The 27,589-nt window shown below is 35.2% G+C and overlaps 1 protein-coding gene across 1 annotated transcript in view; it reads left to right on the top strand.

The window, feature by feature from the left end:
• The window catches only part of FIG4 (FIG4 phosphoinositide 5-phosphatase), a 50,311-nt gene that overhangs the window by 15,119 nt on the left and 7,603 nt on the right, over positions 1-27,589 (top strand). Inside the window, exons 10-17 of the mRNA XM_010165273.2 lie at positions 1,538-1,704; positions 7,812-7,950; positions 11,131-11,189; positions 11,777-11,924; positions 12,424-12,507; positions 15,056-15,251; positions 18,847-18,929; positions 23,529-23,618. Coding sequence (XP_010163575.2) covers positions 1,538-1,704; positions 7,812-7,950; positions 11,131-11,189; positions 11,777-11,924; positions 12,424-12,507; positions 15,056-15,251; positions 18,847-18,929; positions 23,529-23,618 — 966 coding nt within the window. The remainder of the gene's footprint in view (positions 1-1,537; positions 1,705-7,811; positions 7,951-11,130; positions 11,190-11,776; positions 11,925-12,423; positions 12,508-15,055; positions 15,252-18,846; positions 18,930-23,528; positions 23,619-27,589) is intronic.

Genomic DNA, 27,589 nt, shown 5'->3' with positions numbered 1-27,589 from the left:
TTTAACTTCTAGCTGACCAGGATTGCTCTCTTTCCCCTTGTTTTAAAAAAAACCCCAAACTAAAGCAAAACCAAAGCAACAAACAGAAGATTCTCGTATGTGGCATCATGAGCTCTTAGCAGTTTGTGTGGAGGAAAGTGGCTTTTGGGGTTTAACTTTGTTTGTGTTGTTGGGTTTTTTAAAGTTAATAAGCATCTGTTTCTTCCTGATGGAGCTTTTCATACTTGACTGCGGGCAGAAGATTTGCTGGACAGCCATTTTGTTTTCACAGAAATAGATTTGCTGCTCAGATAAGTGTTGTTTATCCAGAACCTTTTGAGGAGGACTTCTGTCAGACAGTTGCTGGATAACTTACACAGCACCGTCCCTTTATTGGAAACTTTCTTAAAAGAATGCTTTTGTTGTTAGGGGTTTTTTTAATGGTGGGTGTGGTATTGCTGTTGTTGTTTTGTTTGTTTCTACGCTCCTCTCGACTCCTTAAGGACTTTATTATCAGATATTATAGTGTATCACATGCAGATGCCTGAGTTACTGTGTCTTGGATGTGAAATACATTTCTGTAGGTTTATTGGTTGGATTGTTTTGGGGGTTTTTTTCAGTTGGTTGGTTTTGTTCTATTTTGTTTTTTTTACCTCAGCTACACTTTCAGCCTCTTTCAGCAAGACATCATCCTTGTCATTGTCTTGCTCAAGCAAGGCTATAGTCTCTGTTTCTGAGAAGCACTTTTCAATCTGTTATCTTTTAGACTGGATATCATCTCCTTAGGATAGCATTGTTTTCTGAAACTGTTGTCTTGGTTTTGTCATCGATGGGGTTATTTGGACTGCTGTCAGTTTGGAGTCTACTGTCAACTACTTGATGCTAGAGGACTGTATTGCTTTTAGACAGCTCTCCTTGTTCATCTTAGAAGCTGACTGCTTCTGCCTTCTTACATCATGTTTTTCCAGCCCCAGCAAATGGTATCTGACTGTCCTTCACATTTCTTACAAGTTGTGTACCTTTGACCATCATTATCATAACTAAGAAGATTTTTTGAAAGCTATATTAACCTAATTCCCAATGAACTTGACAGAAAATACAGCTTTGAGATATTGGCGTGTTCTGTCCCATTTACTGTGTTCAAAATACCTTTGTTTGTGAAGGCATACAGTTTATATTCTCCTTGTGGGCTAGTAGGACATGTTAATCTTCTCCCTGAATTTCCAAACGTGCATGTTCTGTAGCATAAATGCATTCTGATATATTATAAAATAGTGAAAATCTTAGTCTAATCCTTCTTAGTAATTATTATATATGAATAAAATTTCCACATATTCCTCCAACTAAAGAATAGAGAGGTACCTTTACATCTCAGTGTTTGTAAGTTAATAGCACATTTTAATGAAATACTTGGGTTTTTTTAATTGTCAGAAGTACTTATGAGAAGGAAACATATTGATTGTTAAACAGAAAGACTTTATTATAAAACTGTATTATTTTTTCTCTTAAAACCTCTTTTCAACAGTTTAATAGATGTCACGATTTGCTTTTCCTTCAGGTTATTTGAGGAATTATATGAAGATCATGGAGACACGCTTTCTCTGCAATATGGAGGTTCTCAGCTTGTCCACAGAGTAAAAACCTATAGAAAGATAGCTCCATGGACTCAACATTCCAAAGATATTATGCAAACACTCTCGAGATACTATAGTAATGCTTTCTCAGGTAAATTCGGTTTTAAGTGCTTTCTTTTAAGCCATTGTTTAAAAAACATCTTTCTTGTGATGTTTCATTAATCAGTACTATCATTTTATGACAGGTCCTTTATACTGTAATTTCCAAGTAATTCAGTAAAATCTGATGGATATCAAATGAGTATTCTCATTTGGTTAAGTCTTTGTATCATATCCTATGCAAATACATGTTGTATTGTGCAACCATATTTGATAAAAGATAAGTGAATTAATGTAAGAAATATTTAGGAAATGTACATGTGAAGCACTGAAACTACCAGTGACATTTGTAGATCAATAGGGAAGCAGGTAGGTGTTACAGGGCTGTTAAAATAATGGACAGAGGGGCTTCAACGAATATAAGGAAACTGGCAAATCTAAATCTAAACAAAAGTAGAAGGCTTCAAGCTGAGTATTTCTTGTCATGTTCCTGGGAACTTGAAACAAAAAGCAAGCTTTAATGCGTGTAATTTTCTTGCATGAATAGAAGCTACTAACTGTTGAATCTGTGGTAGAAAAGACAAAATTAAATTTAGAAAGCAAGGCACACCAAGTAAGTAAGCTATTCTTGAGATAAATAACTGGTAAAATATTAGCTTACTCCTTTACTAGCTTGTATCAGTCACTGATACTGTTCTACTTTATTCTAGATAACATTGCTAAGAAAAAACCTTCTTGAAAATGCTGAGCCATACCTTATGCGAAATAACTGAAAAAAAAACCGCTTAGTGTTTTAGAAGTCTTGAGAAATATCTGAAAAAATTATCAAAGGACAATCTAAGGCATGTCAGGATGATAAACATTGAAGCTATTGTGTTCTAAATATTGTGTCAGTCCTTTATTACTCTTTTTCACAACAGCTGCATAGCCAGGGAAGTAAGTTGCATTTTTTTTCTAGTAGACTGCAATTATTTAGAAACTATGTGAATTTGTAAACTAGCTAGCTGGACACTGGCTAGAAGTACTCCAGTAATCTCTGGTTTCTTTGGCTGAAGTTATTGCTTTTGTTAGTGACAATTTTGTGTCTGTAACAAAGTGTGAGAGCACAGCATTTAAATACTGTTTCTGAATGTAATTCATGTAATTTATATATCATATTTGCCCAAATTGAATGAGAAATGGAGGGCTTGTTTATTTCAGTGATACGGTCTCTTATTGTTTGCAGTGGCAGTAAGGTACAGCTTAATCAGTTCTTATGAGCAAAGGGAAGATGCTTGCAGTGTCACCTGTACTGATAAGTACAAGATGGAACAAATCTCTGAAGCTGTTCGCTTTTGTGCCAGATACTTAAATGGTTAGGTGGAAGCTTGAGGAAAGTCCTAGATCTACGTTTGGAGAAGTGGACTGTTTGTAAGGATAGTAAAGGTATGCATGTGTTTAGTAATAAAATAATTTGTTCTGGAGAAGATGTTATGAAAAGAAGAAAGAATACTGAATTTTAAAAGTCCATCTTGTTACCTGGACAAACTGGCAGCTGGATACACAAACAGATGTTAGTGTTTACTGAAATCAATAGGAAAAACTAAACTTTCATAAAGGTGCTGCACACTTTCCCCAATTTACTTATGATTTTGGTATTTGATCCCATTTGAGCCAAATATTTGGTGCTTTTGCATTCTGTGTGTTTGAAGATGGCATTGTTGAAATATAGTATTCAGTGTTGTATTTACTGCATTTTTACGATGAAACTTTAAAAGATTAATTTTGGTGAAATTTCAAGGTTCACTGTCCAACACTGCCTGTTCAGGTGGCATCTGCAAGCGTGCTAACATGGCACATTGAGAGAGATCATTTTATTCTTGAGGTTTTCTCAGAAAGCAGAGATAAAGCAGGGAACAAGATTACGATTTGCTATACTGCACTTACTATTGTTTCTATCTATCACATATCCTTTAAAATACAAATAAAAATCTGAGGGCTAGCCAGTTCATGAGCTGTCATTTCCTTGTGGTTTTGATCTGAGAAACTTTTTTTAATGTTTATGGATTTTATGTGCCGTTACTAAACAGACAGAGAAAATTTTAGTGATTTGCTTGAAGTCATACTCCATGTCAGATTCAGAACAAGATCAAAAGTGGCCTGCTAACAGTGCCTCCGAAATAAATCATTTAGCCACACTTGTTCTGTTTGTCTATCATAAAAAAAATACATGATTCTAAAAATAATTTACACTTTTAAGAAAATGGTTTCATCTGTTGACCTCAAAGCTCTTAGGATAATCACTACTAATTAAGTTACTAGAGAAAAAGTAAGACATGTATCAGTTAAATGACTTGCCTGGAGGTACTGATCCAGTAGATAAGACTGGACTTGTAAGAAAGATAACTTTGAGTGCAGTTTCATCCTAGTTCATAATATATGGCTTAGCTTTTTTATAGATTTTCTGTGCCTATAAATTTGTAATACATTGCCTATATAATAGAAGAGTGAAGAATTTAAAAAAAAAGTTTTCAGGATCAAGTTAGTGACTGAAGCTTAGAAAAAAACCAAGGTTTTGTCCTAAAAATATGGGACAAAATTTTATGGTAACTTGAAAAAATCTTCCAAGTTTAGACAAAAATTCTGACTTTTTTTCATGCATATTTTTAATTCTAGCATTTGAAAAAAATAGAGGGTGCAGTGTAGTTTGAGAAGTCAACTGTTTAAAGTACTCTGGTTATAAGCAAATGAGTTGTACCAGAAAAAATAATATCATCCAGCTAAGAATGAGTTGTTCCTTCAACACCCTCTCTGGCAGGCATTCCAATTAGTTGAATTCTAACATTTTTCTTTCATTTACAATTGTCAGAGAAATTAGGGAATAGTATTTCAAATAATATTCTTCTAGCTTTTATGCCTTTTAGGAAGTAATGTGACATTGCAGACTTCAGCACTAGAGTCGCAACATGCGTAATAAGCTTCTGGAATCTGGAGTAATCTGTTTATCCACAAGCAGGACTGGACATAGTAAGCTACCTTTTAGTGTTGCATGAAAAGAAACTTAATTGCTGTAACCTTTTAGTCATGGGATGTTATAGTCCCAATTGAGTTGAATCTCTCATGATTTAGTAATTTGTCATGTAGTGCAGTTGCAAACTCAGATTGAGAGCAGTAGATTATTTTTGGCTAATTCAATTAAATGGCCCCATGAGTTCCTGCTTTCTCAAATGGTCTTAAAAATGTGCTAGTATACACGTACATTGCAGTATCTTTTGAAAAATCAGTGCAGTCTTTCTACTTGCTTGTACATAATTATAACATTCACTGCTAACAGTGAGGACAGAAAACCTGTTTGCTCTTTTGTCTGTGCTCCACAGTGCATTTGACACATTCTTATTTATTTATTTTCGAAAAGAGAGAATTTTCTATCTAGATAAGAAAATTGATCTGAAAAGCTCAATATCCTGTTTTCTCTGGCCAGTGTTTCAAAGAAAGACAAAAGCTTTCATTTTATTTTATTTTTTTTTTTTTTTTCAAAATTAAGTCGTACAACTGTTCAACCCTTGAAGTAAGACAGGGGAGAGGATTGTCAGCTTTCAAGTTAACTACCTGCTTCCCCAGTCACTTGCATGTGTTTGTGCCTGCTTAAAGACTTATACACAAAGAATCTTTAATGTTATGGTCTTTCACCTACTTTTAAATTACAGGGTGAGAAGTAAGACAATAGAAAGATGTTTTCTGATAAGTGTCTGTTAAGTTTAAAAACACAACTGTACAACTGAAACAATAAATGTGAAAGAGTTTTGAGTCCTTTTGCAGTGTAACATTTAACAGCAGTCATTTTTTTGCTGTGGAAGAAAGGTAAGAATGCTTTAATGAACTGCTGCTGTAGGCCATTTCAGACAATGAATTGGTTAATTCAGTTGGTGTGAGTTTTAACTCAAGCTGTTTTTCACAGAACAAATTTAATTTAGTTTTATTTCATTTTAGCATCTATCATTTACGTAGTGACATAGTTTGTGAACTGAATTATCTTGTTTTACTTCAGTTGTTTTATAATTATTTGCTTAACAATTTCAATATAACTTCTGTTCCTCGCAGGTAAAACAATGGTAAATGAACAAAGGAGGCTCATGTCTGCCTTTAGCTTTCAGAAGTTACCACCAATTTTAAACTATTTGCTTATGTTAATTATTTCTTTTTTTTTTTAGGACTAATCCATTTTCTAGGCTTAGAGAGCTTTCTTGGGTTTTGTTCAGCACTTTCTTTAAACCACTAACTAAATAACTTAACAGTAAGAAAGAATACATGTTACTGCATGCGACTTTTCCTTTCTTTTTAATTCTTAGTGCCATCAACAAGGGGGTTTTTGTTTATTTTTTTCAGACCTTTTTACTGAGTTGTATATAATTTTTTGAACTGTTCCTGGCCTTCCTCATGCTCTCCTTATGTCTTGGTTAAACTGTGACACTATTTTGCAGAAAGAATACGGCCGGCAAACCATGAGGACCTACATATGCTTTTGAGTATTACTGTGTGGAAGAGTTAGTGTTTATAAGTTGATCCTCTTAAGAAAATAGGGGAAGTGAGGAGCAAGAAAGAAGAGCTTCTTCTTTTTGGAAGAGGCTCTGAAGGGACAGTAAAAGTATCTGGAGGGAGTATGAGTGGATAGAAAAGGAAGAAAAAAGCTGGATTCCAGATGAAAGGACCTCTAAGTAGGGAAGGGGAGCTAAGCAACATCAAGAGGTTTCCCCTTTTTCCCTTTTCCTGATGCCTTGCCCTGTTACACCATGTGACTGTTTATACAGGTCTCACTTCCAAATATTGACCCCCACATATGACATATGCACACTTCTGTACTGTACTTTTATGTAATCCTGTTGTCCCCAAATTTCTACATAGCACTTAATTTGTCAGCTGCTTGTGCAGCTGACAAATGCATATTGTATGTTGCACAAAGGGCAGAGATGTTTGAAGTCTGGGGAAAAGGAGATATTGACTGAAACAGTGGTGGTGGCTAGGAACCAACTTTGTCCTTGCTGTCATACCACCACTTTGTGGATTCTGCCTATTTTTTTACCTGCTTTCTGGTACACTGAGAGTTCAGTATGTCTTTTTGCTGCAATGTGTTCCTAAAGGGACATTCAACTCATAATACTCTTTTTGAAATGTGGAGAGAACTGAAGAGGTAACACTGTCTATTGAGCTAGTTTGAACTATTCCTTGTCTGATGATTACTGAAGTGCTAACGAGTGGAGACAAGAGCTTTCTACTTGCTAATTCCTCAGGGCACAAATAGAGCTCAGTTCTCCACATATTCCCCCATATATGAAGATCTTCTATGTGAAGGCCTTCCTCTGCCCGTACAACTCTGCTTGCAAAGCTGTCTTTGTCATGGTTCATGGTTCATCCAAGCCCTCATTTGACTCCAGCTTTTCTTCATATCTGTTGTAACTCATCCTATCTGCGGTGAGGTAACAAGAGAACTTTTAAAGATGTAAGTGAACAACAAGGTTTCTTGCCATACTTCATCTACAGTGGTACGTAACTACTGGATTTTAGCACTTGCCTCATTTAGTCTGGTGAATCTTAGAATATGGCAAGAGAAATCGATGATTTAAGCCAACAGGGAAAAAAAGTCCAGATTATTAAAAGGTGTTTGTGAAGTGTAATCATTTTACTGACTACATTTTGTTTAGAAAAACCCAAAGAATTTGTAATTTATGTGTGATGTAGGAAACTTGTGTATTGTATGGATACTGTTTAGTTTCATTAAATAATTCTTCTGTTATTTAGACTGCAGTAAATTCCTCATGATATGTCAGATTCCCTGGCACATCCATGAATACATGCACATGCTTCATGCATACACATGAGAGACAGAGCTACAGCATGAGATCTTAACTTCTGCAAAGCCTCTAAACAAAGCTTCTGCCTCAGCTCCTCGGTGGGAGAAACCAAAGAGGCAGCACTGGTACCAGCCCCACGTACACTGCAGTGTGGCAGAAGGTCAGGTCTAAACGAAGTTTCATTATGGTGGTTGAAGCCCAGAGGTCACTGTAGAAGTCATAGGACATACACACTCTGTCTGTGAGGAGCAAACATATCAAACAAGCAAATGTCTGAACGGGCTTGAGATCTGCAATGTTTTTGGCATTAAGTGTACCTCTTGTCTGACAGATGCAGACAGGCAAGATTCGATCAATCTCTTTCTGGGAGTATTCAAGCCTACAGAAGGAAAACCTCATCTCTGGGAACTTCCCACTGATTTTTATTTGCATCACAAGAACACCCTCAGTCTGTCACAAACCAGGCGAAGGTATTGTGCTGTTCTGTTTTTTTGTTTGGTATTGCTCTGATAAATTCAAAAAATACGTGCTGTTAACCAAATAATTTGGTCAGCCTGTTTTTTTTGTTTTGGGTTTTTTTTTAAGTTTTAACAAAAACTTTAAAAAATAACCTTCTAGAGTTTACAAAAAATGTTGGATGTTGGAGTTTTGAAGGATTTGTTTTAGTATGTTATTTTCCTGTACTGAAAAAAAGACGTGAAATTCTAGCTTGCAGTGTAAAATGCTTCACTATTTTACTGAAGTACAGCTACCACTGTCTCATTAAGCACTATGCAGGTGTATTTTTGATGGCCAGATTTATTAAGTCAGTGTTGTATTTAAGATTAGGTGATGGGAGTAACATTTGTTTACTTTTTCTGTGTAGTGCACTTAGTCTGCAGCTCTGCATACCAAGAAACCCATTACTTCCTACCTTCCTTTCAGCCCTGTCTAGCCTATTTTGAAGACTTTTCCTTCATTTGCATTCCATTGTAGTTGCACGGTAATACACAAAAATAATAGAACTAAAGCATAAAAATTTGAAAGCAATTGTAGAGTGCTTCGCAATGTGGAATGATTGTGCTAAGGATTTTAAATACTGTGTGTAAAAATAAATAAATAAATAATTCTATTTTAATAATAAGGATAGTACTAGTCTTGTTAAGTAAATTCACTCTCTTAGGAATTTCACTATTTGCATCTTTGTTCATTCTGTGGATCTTAAAGCTCTGTATGACAAGTGGTAGATCTGAATATCTGCATTTAGATTTTTGCCTGGGGGAAAATGCAAGTGTTTAAACAGTGTGTTCAGTCCCTGTTGGCTGGTTATTCCATTAACCCATCATGGCAGCTGGCATGTGATATGACTGTTTCTAGATTTCAGTCCTTTTATATTGTCTGCTGAGGCTTCTCTTGATGCTGGCTCATATCAGCTGCACAGCCAAGTGCTAGTTCAGGCACACATGAAACATGCAACATTAATTTTATTGTCTACTGGTTCCAAACATTATTGTATGTCAAAAATGAATTCAGCTGATATATTACAAATATAAAAATGTCTTGGCCTCCCTTTCATCTGTTACCATGTTAAACAGCTGTCTCTTATTTGTCACAGATACTGTTCTCAAATGAGATGGAAATTTTTAAAAAATTTCTTGCTGTTCTTCATTTACTCGTTACTTTTACCTTTCATTCTGGCCAGAATTTCTTCTGAGCACTTACAATATACAACCAAAATGTTTTCTCATGTGAACAAAATTACACCTTCATGTAATAAGTAGTTTGGTAAAAAAAAAACACAACCTCTTCCACGTAATTTTTTGTTTCTACCAAACTATTGGATGAGTTCTTCGTATAACTTCCTCCTGCCTCTCTCTGCAGTGCCTCTGCTGGATTCCTTGAGCACAGCAGCAAAGGAAATAATGAAATCAAGGATATGGGAAGTGAAGGAAGATGTTGTTTCCTGACATTGAAACTTCTTTTGACTATCAGTGCTTTTCCTATATTGTATTTGCCTCTCACAAAGATGATTAAGGGGCTGGAGCATCTTTCTTATGAGGAAAGACTGAGAGAGCTGGGTCTGTTTAGCCTGGAGAAAAGGAGACTGAGAGGGGACCTTATCAATGTTTATAAATATCTAAGGGATAGGTGTCAAGAGGATGGGGCCAGACTTTCCAGTGGTGGCCAGTGATAGAACAAGGGGCAATGGACACAAATTGGAACACAGGAGGCTCCACTTAAACATGAGGAAAAACAGCTTTACTGTGAGGGTGAGGGAGCACTGGAACAGACTGTCCAGAGAGGTTGTGGAGTCTCCTTCTCTGGAGGTACTCAAAACCCACCTGGATACAGTCCTGTGTAACTTGCTTTAGGTGAACCTGCTTTGGCAGGGGGGTTGGACTGGGTGATCTCCAGAGGTCCCTTCCAACCCCTACCATTCTGTATACTTTTATATAATTTGTGATTCACATGAAAGAACAGTGAATATGGGAAAAGAAGACTTTCTGTTGCTACATTATTTATCATTTATGCAAGCAGAAAAACTGGGTGTGTCTGCATAGTTTATGCAGGCACTGGAGAAAATTACTTGCTAGCGTGGCCTGATACAGTGCTTCAAGAAGAGACGTGACCATCAGGCATAACTCATTCCCTAGGGGACACAGTTCTTGGAACTGAAGTGCCTGTTCTGCACCGTTTGCTAAGTCCCATGAACTGGTCTATCTCTGGGCATGGGAATACACCCATTGTTTCTGCTCCAGATAGCTTCATTGGTATGAGTAGGAGATAAATGCATTAATACTCTCATTACAGCCCTTACAGTACTGTGAATATACACAGATTTGAAATAAAAATCAATGAATTATGCCAATTAATGAAATAGAAGGAAATATCAGAATAATTTAGAGAAGAAATTAAAGTGTATTTGAGAAGAGAAAATAAAAATAGGTAAACATAAATGAAAGATAAAGCATGCTTTATTTTATGAATGTTGCTTGATTTCCTTTCCTGAATAAGCTTCCAGCAGGGCCTGATTTTTGCTGTTAGCTATGTCAACGTGCAGCTCTTGGGACACCTGTCACATCAAAATGTATTTCTATGTGTAGAAGTCAGCTAGTCAGCTGCTTTGACAATGATCTGGTTTTATTATCATTGACCTTCAGTTCTTCATACCCTTTTCCTAAATTTTAGGATCTGAATAACAAGTAACGGGTGGGGGTTGATGGTTGATGTTTTGTTTGTTTATGGCTTGTTTGGTTTGTTGGGGTTTTTTTTGGTTTTGTTTGTTTGATAGGTTGTTTTGGGGTTTTTTATGATCAGAACAAGATAAATACATAAATACCTTCTCTATAGACTAAGACCTTAATTTTCAGTTCTGTATACGTAGGTACTTGAATTGTATTTTGTTTAATGGAACAAAACAAATCCTTCCTCCATACCTGTATTGAGCTTCATATGTTCAAATTTCATGGCCTGAGAGCAAAGTAGTAGAGTAGGGGCCTGTTGAAATCCTACATCCGTGGTTAATTTTTGACTTTCTTCCACACTTAAATGATAAAGAAATATTTACTAAAGTGACACTGTATGATTGGGTAACTGTTACGTGCAAATGTTTAGACTGGATACGAGATCAAATCTTCTGTATCAATTGTGTGTCTGTTTTTCCTGTACAGCTATACTTACTGGTGGACCACAGGTGTGCTAAAGCATTTACCTCTTCCTTTTGACGAAGGTAGGAACTGTATTTGCTCCTTGCCTTACAGAGGATCTTGAAAAAGAAGTTTTAGTCACAAGTACTCTTTAACTGGTTTAGATCCCAAATCTGGGGTGGGGGGGGGAAGTTTCTATGATGATGGGAAAATACTCCCCCCCAATTCCCCTCCATAAGCTATGATTTTTCAACAGCAAGATGCAAGAGATACCTAATTGGATAAAACCTGACCTCCATATGTTTATGTGCCAGGGCACACTTTTCCCTCCCCTCCTCCCTTACTTATTAACACATATAGTCTATGCTGGTGCTTACATTCCTGTTGTAGAAGACAGTGTGTGGTTAGCGTGTCTTATTTCTCTGGGATACTATGGAGAATGTTTTATTAGGAATTATCATGAAGGGAGATCAAATTATGGTGGTTGATAATGCATATTTATTAAAGATGTGCTGTGCATCATCTCCATATCATATTTTCTTGTCTTAGAGGACATATGACTGTAGAAAAATGCCCAGTAAGGTGACTAGGTAAGCAGGATAGTGCCTGTTTAGATTTTTGCAGACTCACTAATTGTTAGTAAAAAGATTTTTTTTTTTCTTTTCCCCAGTGACATGTGCTGAAAACAGACACAAGTTGACAGTGAAGAAATTCCACAAGTACGATGAGGAAATTGATATCCACAATGAGTTTTTCCGGCCTTACGAGTTGAGCAGTTTTGATGAGACCTTCTGCTTAGCAATGACCAATTCTACACGGTATATTGGGATGGTTTGGGGACTATAAATCCTTAAATGGGAGTTGATTTGGAGTGAATTAAATGTCGGCAGCAATCATCTGGATATTCTAAGCATAATCTTAATCATGCTTTAGCTGAAGATTTCCAGGCAGATTATGCTTCTTGTAGCTTTTTGACCCAATTTGAGTGTTGGCAAGTTTTGAAAACAATGTAGCTGATTTACCCAGCTTCTTCAGCACAGGAATGGAGTGCTCTACCCTCCTTGTCAAGTGATTATGATTGCAGCTGTTTTATGGGACTAAATAATGCAATTGAAAACTTTTTTAATACCTAGGGGGTTTGTATTTACATGACTTTTAACTTGTAATGATGAAGTTAGAACTTGATTATTTCTTTTTATAATGATTTTTTTTTTTTTTAGTACAAGGGTAGATATTAGAGGTGATTCTTTTAGAAAGTTTAAAAATTTTATGCATGGAGCTTTGCTCATGAACAGTTTTTCCTTTCTATTTTTCCAGAGATTTTATGCCTAAGAATGTGGGGATTGATCCAAGTCCATTTACTGTTCGTAAACCTGATGAAACTGGAAAATCAGTGTTGGGGTAAGTCTGAAATATGAAATTTTGTTCTACTTTAATATTACTGAAATTGTAATGCAAATATATAAACTCTATGTGTGTGTCTGTGTAGGCTATTCTCTGTTACATAGGAAATAAAAACTAATTGTTGTTATACTGTAGAATTGTATGCCTTGAAAATCATATCTAATTTTTATTTGACACTGGGAATTCTTTATTCAGACTTTTCTGTTTTCTTCTCTTCTAAGTGAAACCTATGAGAAAGTTTTATCTAGAATAAAGATGTAGAGGCTGTTAAAATTTGATCATCTCTTCAATGATCTTCTTCATAATGGAGATGACAGGAATTCATTTATTATTGTTGTCATTTAAAAAAATAATAAATTTTTAATAAATAGAACATATCCTGGAACAGCAATAAATGCCAATTTGAGCATAGTTTTTGATAAAAAAAATGTTATTGAAAATATGTGTAGATAGAATTATATAAAACAATTCAGGAACAGTTATTGGGACAAATGAATGTTTCATTTAGCTGCTTTTGTCTCCTGGACTTGCTTTGTTGCTTTATTTATTCCACTGTTGTGTTGGATCCGCTGTATCGCACAAGGGCTGTGGGGACTCTTCCTGAACCACTTCTCTCTTAGATACCTCATATGAAGGAAACCTTTTATCAGTAATGACTAAACCTGTGCTGTCACAACATTACAAGTTCTTCTGAAAACTTGCCATTCTATTAAAAGCTACAAAATTTGACTGTCTCATAAATAACATCCGTTGTGCCTTGTCAATGAGGAACTCACTGTCAGTAATTGTTGAGAGCAGACTACGCTGATCACTGATGGAATCTGATTTCATGCGACTGATGTTCCCTGGGAATAAGCAGAAAGACTGTTTAACATTTAGACAATTTATCTCTGCTAAGAATTGTGAGTTTATGGGTACTTCTGAGGATAAACTTTATTTTTCTTCTTTGGTATAATGTCAGATTTTGGACTAAATAATTTCTGTCCACGTATTCCATTAAGTCCTTGACCATTATACATTTTTCTCAGGCGCTTTGCTTCAAGCTCTTCACTGTTACTTACAGGGATTGTTATAAGATAGAGAATCATCTGCATCAAAGCTGTTTCCCAGGACTCCCTGGGTGTTGCTCATAAGGCTTCCCATGCATTGGCTGTTTAGTGGGGTAACAGGTGGCTTCAGTCTTCCATCTTACCCATATTTAGCCCTTGGTAGAGGTGATATCTTTGCCTTGCACATTGTCATCATCTCTTGATCTACTGTGACATTTCTGGAGGATTTGGTGATCTGTTTTCATCTGTAAGTGTTCTGGTCCTCTACGACAATTAGATCTTGGCTGCCTTCTGAATATGTGTTCAGGGTGAGAATAGCACTCTTACCAGTGTTTGACTACTCGCTCCATTCTCCAGCTTTCAGAAGGGATTGCTTTTCTTGTGACCTTTACCACGTTTAGAAAAGTAGGGAAGGTAACCTTAATTTTCTCTAAAAAGAATGTAGTGTGTCTTCATAACTTTCTGTAAATTTCAGTCTAAGGACATGTCACTTTCTGCTGTGTCAGAAATTAGATGTACCTGTGTTGGTTTTTCCCCTAAGGCATTTTTTCTAGCTGTAAGAATTATTCTGATATATTAATGTCCTTGGGGATGGGATACGCAGTCTTGGGGTTTTCTTAGCATGCTGCTGTCTTCCTTTAGGGCAAGTCACGCACAATGTCAGTGTATATATGGACAGTCACCTCAACAAGGAGATGTTGCTCTTCCCTATTTCCAGAACTGATTTGTCTATAAACATATTCATTACCTGCCTTCTAGTTCCTCTTCCTCCAGAGTCACTGAAAGGCTGTGACAGTGTCTGAGAGGAAACTGCAACCACATACCCTTCTATGGCCAGTGGGAAGAGTGTAGGGCTTGTAGGGGTGGTACAATTTCTGATGGCTGAAGTAACATGTACCTTTCAGAGCCTGTACAGTTAAACCCACTGCTAGCCTACAAAAATATAGATGCTGTATCTTGAAGAATTCTTACAAATAAAACAGCTTTTTATATTGAATAGAATTTCTAGAGTGAGGAATACATGCCACACAAAGAAATGTTGCTGATTAAAGAACTAAGTTGAGGGGAGAGGTATGGAAAAGAAAGGGAAAAAAAGCGACATGATTTAGGATTTTTGAACCTAGTAATAAGGAAGTGCAGTGGATAATATTGTTAATCAGAAAGTGAAACTTTTTCCCAGATCTAAACCAAAGATGATATGACTCAATGAATTTTTATTCCTTTTTATTTATTTAGTCTGAGGGAGGGATTTAGTAAAAAGTCAGAGAATTGGTGGAGAAAAGCTGGCATAATCCTGTGAGCTCTCTTTAAATGTTCTGGAATAAGAAGAGATTGATGAAAAGTAAATCAATTGAAGGATTAAAAAGATGAGCAATAAGTTGTTACAGAGCATAAAACTTATTTCCCCCAGTAAGACTGTAATAAAAACCAGAAATTTAAAATATTATTGTTAATATCTTGCTGATTTCTTAAATACACACTGCCTTTCCTAATAGGAACAAAAGTAATAGAGAAGAAACTGTGCTGCAGCGCAAAACAGCTGCCAGTGCTCCACCACCCCCAAGTGAGGAAGCGGTGTCAAGTAGTTCTGAAGATGATTCTGGGACAGACAAAGAAGATGAAGGTGCTGTTTCTCAACGTTCAACTCCAGTAAAGGTGACTGATACAGGAGATAATACAAAAATCACAGAGGTAAGAAGGCTTATCGTGAACTTAAAATTCACATTTCTTTAAAACAATCAGTAAAATATTATAGAACAGTCAGAGGTCAAGTGCTGAGAAATTAAGTGAAAAGGGTCTCCAGTGTATTTTCTTTCATAGATATTGGCAAACTGGTTATAAAACTTAACTATTATTCTTGTTGTGCAATAGTGAAACACAATGGAAAATAACATTTTCAAAAAATTAAAAGTACTGTTGGAAACTTATGTCATTTGAAAGGTACTCAGGTCAGGTATAGTCTGTAATATTAAGCATAAAACATATCTACGTTAGTGTGTTAATTCAGAGCAGTAGTGCACTACTGATCATCATCCCTTACCGTGCTCTGGCTTGCATCACAAAATGGTCTTGCAGCATGCAAATGGGATTCCTTTTGGGTGAAACTAAACTGGGAGATGCTTCTTCAGGAATGTGCCTGATCTTCCTACCTAATCAATATTTAGTCCGTGGGAGCTAATCTGGAGCAACCCCCCTGGAAGACGTGTAGAATGGATCCGAGGTCTTGAGCACCACATCTTTCAATTACAAATCTGTTCCTTTTAAGTGATGCCAATTACTCAGGCGGATATAACTACGGAATAATGTTCAATCTGGCTAAATTTCAACCTGATTTATGTCAAGATTTTTAACTTGCTGGTTCATAATTATGTGGTCTGACATTTCAAAAAAATTGAAATTAAATTAACTCCAAAATGTGCATGATAATTTTGTCACATTGGTCCTATGCTACTTTTGCTGCTACTAAGGTTGAAGATAACAGCAGGACAATAGTGAGATCATGTATGCACAGTCATATGAAAAGAATATGTATTCTCAGTTTTAGTCTATTAATCTTTTTTTGCTAGCATAACTCCCATTCTGTTTGAAACCCTTGGGTGCTAGTTTAATGAAAATATTAAATTGTACAAAGTATTATGGAAATACCTATTTTATTAATTCATGTACCATTTCTTCAAATGCTTTCTTGTAGATACCCATTTTGGGTACCACTGAAAATGTCTTAGCAAAAAGATATGCTAATGGAGATTACACAAATTTGTAAAATACTTATGTTGTTTTGGGTTGTTTGTTTTTTTTCTTTTGGGGGGTTTTTTAAGTCACAGCTATTATTTAAATGGTTATAGTATGCTTGTACACATTATCATTTTTGAAGAAACTTCAGTGTTTATTACCTTAGTCAGTATAAAATTTAGTGCCTGATAGGCAACAGAGAATAAAACTGCCTCGTTTTCTGATACAATTCAAATTTTCATTCCATTCAGTTTTTAGCCTAAGGTTGTGTGTTCTCAGATAATGGATTTTCAGCCTTCTGTACAACACTGTTTTGTTCCTAATCTTAATGAAACATTTTAAATAAAATAACTATGAAGTTGTGTGGTATTAATTTTGGACAATTTGGATTAATTGTTATGCAATACAAGTGCATTTATTTCTGTTTATGTAAGATATTTTATCTGAAAATTATCTGTTATCTCTGAAGAACAGAATACATGTTTTCAAGCAAGACTGGTTGTTTCTAGAGGGTTTTTTAACAACAGAAACCCAACCTGAAATTTTATTCTTAATTCTTACCATTGCACAAGTTACCTCACTTCAGTTTTTCCATCTGTGTATTGAACACACTTCAACATTCAGACCTAAGATATCTTTTTTAGATTTTTAAGATGCTTAAATGAAAGATGCATGTAAGCACCAAATATGATTTAAGATAGTATTGAATTTTAATGGCTTACAATTGGGTGAGCTATTCTGATTCTTTTAGTAATGCACATGAAGAAATATTTGCCATTTTATTAGCACCTGTTTATGAATTTTAGTCATAATTTGCATTTTTAATTTGTGACATTGCTTATTAAAATTACAGCACTGAAAAGCACCTATTCAGTTTTGCTGAATTGCTATGTTAGCAATCAACTTGGGTTATTGTTAATGTCTGCTAGCCATTGTAAACTTGTTTATTCTCTTCAGAAGTACAAAGCTTCTCTTAGATACATTATTTTTGAGGGCATGATATTTATGGAAACTATGTTCAGAAACCAAACATAAAAATTAGTAATCTTAAAGACTGTGTTAGACACTAGATTTTAACATTTTCACAAGCTGATCTTTATTTAGCTTGTGAAGCATTGTTTTTACATTGCCAGTCTAAGTAGAGCATCAAATATAGGCTTTTCAATAAATGTTTTGGAATTATTTTTCTGGCAGTGGCAATTATTTGTTGTCTCTACACATATAGTTAAAAAGTTTAAAAAGAAGACCTATAATGGAGAATTTCAAAACTTGATGAGTAAACTGAATAATGTAACAAGAAACAAAAAAACTATGACTGGAAAAGGTGATAATTTATCTAGTTGATTAAATAAGCATCTGTTTTCTAGAACTGGTAAACCACAGAAATGCTTCAGATATTTTTTTTTTTTCCTTTGTCAAGTTAAGCTTAACAAAAAACGAACTTTACTGAAGAATGCACTTAAAAGCCTAAGCTTACAAATAATCCATTTTATGTCTCTGTTAGCTAAAATGACAACTTACTAGCATTCTCACCAGTATCAGTCTGCCCTTTACTGTTTTCTCATTTGTGAAAATTGATTGTGTGTAGTATTGTTCAAAAATACTAGAAGTTTGGGTGAAAAACAGTAGTGTGGTGCATTTTTGTGTGTTAACGTTAATATTTGTAAGCTTGTATTTTTAGGCGCATTCTTGAGTAAATATGGTTATTCCAGAATGATTGGATGTTTGGTGGAAAATTTGAATTTTGGTATATTTTACAATTTTTCTCTACTCTACAGCTGCTGACGTATCATTATTGAGGGAGGACACACACTGACCCAAACAGCTAGTTCCTTTCTTTTCACATCTCACAAAAGTTAGTAATAAAATGCTTCTATACTTCCAGTCAGGACATATTTTTCCAAGGCTGTTATTTTACTTTGGATCTTTTTGAACTAACAGAAAGCTATTTTTATAGTTGACTTACTTGCAGTTACACGCACCTTGTCAGTAAAGCCCTTCAGTTTTCCATTAAACCATGAGACATAGGTAGTGAACTCTTGCATGTGCATAGGCTCCTTGTTATAGTTGACTGACGTGATTGTGTAACGTATGAAATAAAAATAATTTTTTTCAACCTGAAGTTTGTAATTATTTCAGAATTGACAGCAGGAAATGTGAAAGCAAATGTGGGAGCGTGTTCTGAATGAATATAATTTATTCTATGTTAAATTTCAACACAGAACAGAATTTAATACCTACCTCATTATATGTCCCATAAATACAGTTTATTCTCCTAATAGGTTGTTTTATCTGATGTTATCTTTCAAGAATCCTTTCCTTGTTGAACAAATGGCTTTAAGAATATTTTTAATAAATTATTTTTATTTAAAAAAAACCAAAACACCAAAACATGCACAAGCTAAGATTACTGTGTGTATGATAAACTTGTTTGGTTTTGCCTGCACCTCTGAAATTATTTTCAGATTTAGAAAAAATTCCTTGCTTGAAAGCAAACTTTTCTTTGGATGTTGTTACTGTTTCCTCAGTCTGAATCTTTCTTCTTATGTTCCAGAATGTAGTGCAATCAACAAAAGATGTGTATGGAGTCAATCTTTCAGATGTTCCTTCGGAAGATGATCTCACAATATACGCTAGGTGAGATAAATTTCCAGTGCTGATCAGTAAAAGATAATTGGAGCTAGCTAAATACAGCTTGTCTAAGTGCTGCCTTTGATTAAACTTATTTAAGTTACAAATCTTAGAGATATTTGGATATATGTAGTCTTCTGTTTTTAAAATCAAACTGTTTTCAGATGTCTTTGTCAACTCTGATTTCAGTGGAAGTTATGCAGATGTCTCTGAATGCAAAATTTGGAACTTAAGTCGAATGAAAGATGATTCAATAGAAATATCTGGCACTTAATATAGTCCTAGAAATTAATATGCAGATCCCCTATTAGGAGTGGTTCCATGATTCTACGCTATGTAGTCTGTGATATTCTGCATTTTTCAAATGTTGAATTATGCTAATTCAAATCAGTGATAAGTGAAAAAGCCTCTTTATAAAAATGTATACAAAACCACAGCAGTTGTCTTTTTTTAACATGTCTTATTCATAGAGATTTGTTAACTGTTACCTTTTACTCAAATTTAAAGTTATGTGAATTTTGATGTTCAACGAGAATTTTCCTGAATAATATTCAGCCTTTTTCTTGAAACATCTTGCCCTTTTGAGCTTGAAATAAAAAATGGTGGGTTTTACAGGGAGACCTTGAGACCCTTACTAAATCTGGTATAGACTATGAGGAGAAAGATTGAGAAAAGCGGTCAGAATAGCTCACACTGTAGAAGCATGGATATCCAAGTCACATATGTATGTGCTGTAAGTTTCAGGAGAGGGAGACGTCAGCTTGGCCCTTGCCATTATCAGAGTTTCATGAAATAATAACCTGCAAATATTTGTGGTATGTGGGTTTGCATGCATGCATATATATATATATATGCACAGCACTAACCATAATGTGTAACAATGTGCTCTTACACACTGCGTTTTGAGCAGCATCATGCTGCCACTTGTTCTTAGTAAATGGTTTTGTGAATTCAAATCATACATACAGGAAATGAGTAAGATACAGCACGGTGAAAGACAAAATACATCTCCTCAGGTGGTTCAGCCAGTTCCCACTCAGTTTCTACACTTTGAGGTAAACTGCTACAATGTGGGGCAGTGTGCTGCACAGCATCTGCAGGCTCTCCTCAGGAGCTTGGAGCTGCTGGCTTACTGTGAGCAGCTGGAGGTAAGAGTTGATGGGCAAGCATCAAGGTATCACCTCCCAGCTCCAACTACACAAAAACTTCTGCTTTTATTCAAGGATCACTTGGACTTTATCCTGTACAAGACAGTTGTCACCACTCTTACAGGAGCCCTGAACTGCCAGCTCCCCAAGAGCAATCAGCAAATTAATAGTATGCTTCTCCCGTGAAAGGCAGTGACTCCATTGTATCAGGAATGTTCTTTCTAAATTGTCATAACTCCATATAAAGCACTGTCTGTGCATTGCCATTGTTTAAAAAATGTGTACTTACACTATTGTTCTCAAATTCTCTCCTCAATATCACAGATTAACACTGGAGCCAAAAAGAAACCAGTTCAAATTTTCTTTTTGTCTTAAATCAGAAATTAATTTGAACCTTTTGAAATTTTGTTGATTTAAACCAAAACTGAACTAGAATAATTTCAGTTATAGATTAACTAGAACTGAACTGAAAATTTACTTAGGTCCCTGGTGGTGGAGATTGTTTCCTAAACTGCAACCTTTTTCTTTAAAAACTAGTCAGAATAATGGAATTCAGTACTGAAGATCAGTTGAAGAAATTTAGATCCAAATTGAAGACCCTCTTAATTCCTAAAGCCTTATAATGCTGTTGCCAAGACAGCAATTGCTAATGCAAGACACCAGGATTGCAAATCAGTTATATTAGCTTAATAAACCAATGTTTCAAACACCTGCTTAGAATGTAGAATTGATGGAGTTTGAGAAGAGGGGTGTAAGAAAACTATACATCATCTCAGAAAAACCCTTGTGTGTATATTGAAGTGAATACTTGTGAGGCATGCATTGAAATGGGCTTGTGTGCATGTGTTTTTATTTCTAGTATGTAATAGCAGTGATTACCTTGTTATGTTTGAAACCTCTTCAATTTGTGATGGAACTTTGAATTCACTACGATATCTTCTCATTTGATAATATGTGATGATTAATCCTGACTTAGTTCATTGATCCTCTCAAAGCATTATTTTTTTTCTTTTTATTTAAAAGGTGTTTTTTCCATTAATTGATCCTCTCAAAGCATTATTTTTTTTCTTTAAAAGGTGTTTTTTCCATTATTTTTTCTTTAGGAGTAGCTACTTCTCTTGCACTCTTTAGTTCTTTGAAATTCTCATTTCTACCTGTTTCCTACATGCTGAGTAATTTGAGGATGGTACACTTGAAAAGGGTGGAAGAGGATGTTTCTCATTATTTCTGAAGTGTTTAACTTCACCTATACCTCTAACCTTGGTTCTTTATTTTAAACACTGGAAAATGGATGCCAATTTGACTAGTACCTTTTGGTATACCAGACAGTTGTTGTTCTGGAAACGGCCCAGTGTGAGCTGATGCCCACTACAAGTCATTTTGTGCAGATGAGCAACTCTGTAATAACGTCCAGAATTAGAGCTGGCCAATTTGACTAGTACCTTTTGGTATACCAGGCAGTTGTTCTGGAAACGGCCCAGTGTAAGCTGATGCCCACTACAAGTAATTTTGTGCAGATGAGCAACTCTGTGATAACGTCCAGAATTAGAGCTACTTCCCATTTTATCATTTCTTAGGCTGCACTAAGATTCAGTCTGTTGTTACAGTAGCACTGTAAACTCCATGAGGCCTTTGAAGCTCCCTATTCGTATCCTTGACAAGACAAAAAAAAGCTTGCATTCATTTCATTTCCCTCAAGCAATGCAGGTTTTAAAAATAGAGCGATTACAAATTCCTTACCTCTTTCAGCTAACAAGACATAGTGCTATTTATGGTCTGATGTGCTGATTTATGTGGAAAGTATAGGTTTTACTGACATCCTTTATTATAATATACATAGTTTGAGAATAGCAGCAATTTATTTCACAGTATGACTACAGTTCTCACTTCAACAGTTTTCTATTATTGTAATAAGGGACAATGGAGATGTAAGATCCTGACTGTACTTGACATTGTTGGACATGTTATGTATTTTTTTTCTTTATTAGCATCAGGGACTCACAGATTTAACGTACCTCAGGTTAAATTACCTTACATCAACTGATCTATATTAAGTCTATATGCAAATACAAATAAAAAGTAATTTGAATCTGTTCAGCCCATTTGCACTGATGGCCAAGATAAGTTGTGTTAATTCTCATCAATAGAAATCACAGAAGCACAGATCAGTTGATTTTGGAAGGGACAGGAGGCCCCTCAAATAATTTGAGAACATACACTGCAGATCAGCTGGGCATGGTATCCTATTGATGTCTGGTAACTTGCTTGTGTTAATTTAGGCCTTGTTTGTTTGAGAATATTAGACAATTTGAAGCAATTAATGAAAATATTTATGTCTTTAGTTTGCCTTTTTTTTTTTTAAGCTTGTTTCAGTAGTAAGCTGTGGCACTAGATCTTAATTACCTTTATTTCCACTTGTAATTCTCTTATTTAAAAATGTAAGTGTTTATTCCTTCAACATCCAAAGTGATGTTGCATGTTTCTGTGGCTTTTGTTTCTACAGTATAGAATCTGAATGGAGCAGAAAGAAAAACCACAATAAGTTGTTTAGGAATGTATTGCTCATTTGTCTTCTGTAAACTCTTCCATGCAATTACTTTTGCAGTGTTAATTGTCCCTTCTTAAAATGTAGTAAATACTTCTGAAATAGACCAATAAGACTATTTTTGAGCTAAATGGAATCTAACTATTAAGAAAAATCCTCCACCTCAGAAAATAAAAGTATTAAATCACAACTAACATTTACTTCTATTTTCAGTAGCACAGATGTGTTGGAGAGTGAACAAATTGAGTTTGAGTGCAAGATTGCTACATGTACACATATTTGAATCCCTCTGACTTTTCCTGTTTGAGTGAATAAGATTAGTGATTAACTATTTTTTTTTTTTTAATTTTACTCCAAGTCATTGCCAAGAAAAAAAGACATAAAAGTATTTTCCATCTTCAGTGGCTTCCAGCAAATATTTGGAGATGGGGAAATTCTCCCAAAAGGTTGTGCTTGTAAATAAGTGATCTGGACTAACAACATTTCAGCAAAATAAACTAGATTGTATTTGGCTGAGGACTGACTTAAATCTGAAACTAGAGAGACCTTCTATCTCTTCTGCTGATTTTTCCCATGGGCTATTCATCTGACTGCTTTGAAAAGACACAGGAAGTTGACTGCAGCGGGCTGCCTGTTTCGTAGGAGCCTCTTTCTATCCTGTGACATATGAGGTGACACCAATTAATAGGCAAATCTGTTTCAAGCTAAAAGGAGCTGCTGAGTTCTCACATGCACCCACTGTAAAGTTTTAAAAATCCCTCTTGTTTACAAGAGAGGTAGATCATGATCAATGACTTTATAACATGACTTAAAGACTCATTTTTTTGGTGTCATTTTCTTTTATTTGCTGAGTTTTTGGAGGATAGTTCTTTTATTTCTTTGATTTATTCTCCTGTTTACTCCTTTTTGTAGGTTTGTTCAGCTGGGACAGAGTCAGTATAAGCAAGACAAGAGCAGCCAGCAATTTTGCTCAAAACACCACTTGGATAGGGTTATAAATTTGTAAGTATTCTTTTTCTTTTTTCCTTTAGCTTGTTTTTGCTTTTGTCATTAGACCTGAAAAATCATCCGGTAAATTTGCTTTTAAATTGTTTGAGTCATCCTTCTGTTGCTTTTACTGCATAAGGGGATTCAATACATAGCATGATAAAACTGGGTTCCTACTTCTCCCTTATAACTTAAAAAAAAAAAGGTGTTTATTTTGTGGTTTGTGTTTTGATTAGGATTTTTAGTGAATTTTTTTAGGGTGTTTTGTTGTTTGGTGGTTTTTTTGCTTGTTTGGTTTTGGTTTGTGATAAAACACTAACTTCGTAGAGATCAAATAGCATGAACATACTATACTCAAGATTAAGATGAGAGGTTTTCAGTAACAGCAGCTGAGACACATCTTGCACTTGTTGGACTGTACATTTCCTTGTTTCTCAAGGAGCACTTGAAGAAACTGAAAACTTATAGTAGCTTTTATTATTTTGATATCAGGTGCATTTTGAATTGAAAAAAGTATGGCAAATCTCCAGTAGTTCCTTCTAGATACAAATGCTATTAAGCCCCAGTCCTTTTCATAGTAAAATAAAGTACTCCGTCTAAGACTTTGCTTTCTCATCAGCAGTGAGATATCATTTAGGCTTAGATTAGTTGCCATCATTTCCACATTTTTCAATAAAATCTTTTTTTTTATATATCCTTTTTTGATCCTAAAAAAACCCCAGAACCTCACAACCTTAAACATTTTGGCCATTTTTATCAAATACATAAAGCCAGAACAAAAATAAATATTTCTTGTTTTTACAATGTCACTTCAGTGATATTTGTGAACTCAAATATGCATTGTAGAAATATTGAAGATAAACTTCGGGCTTAAATTTAGAAACTGTAAGTATAGATTAGAAGCAAAAAATGGATGCCTGAACAGGGACTACAGTGATGCAGTGAAATAACACTGAAGAGGAGTGGAGAATGTGGAAGGATAATAAAGTTCCTTATTTTGTTCATAGAAATTCTGTGAAGTAAAAAAGGGTAGAATTTTAGTTGCAGCTAAATAGAGCTAAACAGAGCTCTATTTGTACTTTTAGCACAATCTATTGAAGAGAGGCTTTGCATACTGTAGTATAATTACTCTTGGCTGACAAAATGCACCTGTTCCTAGTTCCCTAGTACTCATTGTGGTGTGGTATAAATAATACTGTTGAAAAATATGCTCTCAATCACTTTCCAAATGTGCTACTTACATTTATCTAGGAGTATGAGAAATTTGATTCCCTCCTCAACAAGGAATTGAGTGTTTTGATTCACTGCAGCACTTTGGAGAAGAGTGTGGAAATGCTTTAACGCTCTTACAGTGAAGAGTAGCTGGTTGCATACATCGGAGTACAAGCTACATTCAGTGCCTGTATCCATTGTAGCTTATGAAACAGAGCAAGAATGCTTGTGCACCAACTGTAATTCATCCATAGGTATCCACTTTCCTGTTCGGTTTTGTGGGTCACTGATGATGCTCAAGCAGGAGAACACTTTAGTGAGTGAGATCTGCAGCATGGTCCAGGGCTGTGGTGTTCTCCTTCAATATTTGGAAAACATACCCTGTCTTCAAAGATATATTGTACAGTCCATGTTTTCCGAAGTTCCCTTGATGTTAAATGTGTCTTTTATTTTATTTTTAATCAAGACTGCCTAGATGCTGCTTGTCATGATCAAACCTGACTCAAATTGAGTAGTAACTATCTACAAGTTAGCAGCTCACTGTATACAAGTAGTATATGGGCTTTTTTTAACTGTTTGTTTCTGTGTATATGCACGTTATATACGTTATTTTCTCACCGAGATAAAAGTAATGAAACAAATTTCAGTGAACAATGGAGCACCTTATATTTTCCATTTTTAAAAAATTAAATGCTAAAGTGGAGTATTTTTAATCTATAACACCACTTTAAAACATAAAACTAAAAATAGAGCAGTACATTTTCTAATTTGAATTAAGTGTTTTACAACCCTAGTTACTTTTGAAAACTGTTACCTCAGTTAATAGCAATTCTCTTGTTCATTCAGTACTTCCAAATTACTTTATTAGTGTAAGGTCTATTTCTTGGAGGATTAAATAAAAAATAGCTCTGTATTTCTGAACATGGCATTATCACTGCCATTATCTCATTACCCTTACAACTGTAGTAAAGAAAAGATTGGTATTGAAGTTGTCATCTTTCTGTGTATTCATATCCTAGGGGTTCTTGGGGGCTTCCTTATGTTGAAAGGCAGAAATAAATTAATAAAGGATGGTTTAGAGTGTTAAGTATATTTATTTTTTACATTAAACCCATGCAAAATATCTAAATAGTTTATTGACACTGCTTTGGAAACAGTGAGTCAAAAGGTGTAATACGGGCAACTTTGGAAATTACAAATTATATTGGATTGTCAAGTGTGTTGATAGTTTCACAGTACAGTGCTTTTTTGAGTGCTCTCTGTTTCGAATATGCACCCCAATATGTTGCTGCACATCAGAAGGTTAGATAAACTTCAATGAAAATGTTTATTCACAAAACAGGGAATTGTTATGAATATTCATGGAATTATATGTGGAAAAAATTGTTTATATTCTGTCATCTGTTTACACTAAGCTTAAATCACAGAGGTGTCTTATCTAGTTGCTGTCTTCTCCTGATAAGGTGACAGTCAGGCTTCCCTTTTTTAAAAAAAAAACAAACAAAAAAATACATATTCTGCACTTCAGTAGAGCACCTTCTTCCTAGACAGAGCAGCATCTAGTCTCCAGCAATTTTTTTTATTTTTTTTATCCTTAGTCTACCCTTTGAAATCTCCCAGATACAGTGTTTTTACCTACAACTCATTTTATTTCTTCCTTTTCTTAGAAACAGGGTAGCTATGCTTCTTAATTATAACAAGCACTGCTTCAGTTCCTTGAAGATGTAAATACCTGTGTTAAATTGCGAGTCATCTATCTTCCCTCCTTAACTAAAAACTCTTTGCCTCTGTGATGGATGAAATTCTTTCCTGTTTGGTGATTATTTGGATTCATTTTACTTTGAGATGTCCTATACTGAATCTCATATTCTTTAACAGCTGCATATTCGTAAGCAGATATGATCTAAACCTCTGTATACCTCTATATGAAAGTATATAACTCACTACTAGCTCTTGATTCAGAGCAGAGATTAGAATAATTAACCACTCTGAGTTAATTGATACAATGTAGATGTGTTACAATAACTTTAATTTCTCTTATTCTTTTGGCTCACATATATCCACTGTTCTGGTACTCTAAAAATAGCTTTGAGGATTAGTCTTCCTCACTTAATTTAAAAATTTCCTCTTTCTGACTCTCAGTATTTTAAACAAAGCACTTCTGTGATTCTCCAGTATTTATTGCCTGTGAGAATTCTCTTCAAATCTACTGGCCAGGCTGTTTATAAATTACCTGGGTTTTGTTGTCTGTCTGAAGATGAAAGATTGCTCTTCATTGGGATTCTGAACGGCTTTAACACTGTCTACGTGCTTGTCTCTTGCAAAATGGCTTGACTAAGTGGGCTGTAATCGCGAGTATCTTCATTTTATATTCTGGGGAAGTGGTTTTAAAGTCACTGTGGGCACTTTCCCTGAAAGTACTTCGTCCTGGAAGTACTTAATGTTGGCTAGAGAAGACAAAAGAGTGACCACATAAAAGGAATCATTTTGTCATTTTGGGCTTGAATATTCTATTTGTTTTTAGTCACACATCTCAAAAAGAATACTACTGGGAAGGGTCTGAGTAAAAGCAGTAGTATGATCAGAGTTGTAGGACTCTCCAGAAAAAAGCTGACTGAAGACTGAAGGAAATACGTAAGTCCGTGTTGTGATGGTTTGTGAAATGCTCTACTGAAGTTTGACAGGTGAAATGGTTGGTATTATGGTTTAAGTTGCAACATGACTTGATTTGGTGGGAGAAGTTAAGAAAATAGCTGAGCCAATTCTAACATCTC

This window comes from Antrostomus carolinensis, unplaced genomic scaffold, assembly GCF_000700745.2.
Source record: "Antrostomus carolinensis isolate BGI_N321 unplaced genomic scaffold, ASM70074v2 scaffold13883, whole genome shotgun sequence".
NCBI classification, from domain to species: domain Eukaryota; kingdom Metazoa; phylum Chordata; class Aves; order Caprimulgiformes; family Caprimulgidae; genus Antrostomus; species Antrostomus carolinensis.
The sequence above is the reverse complement of the archived record's forward strand: the minus strand, read 5'-3'. Positions and strand labels throughout refer to the sequence as shown.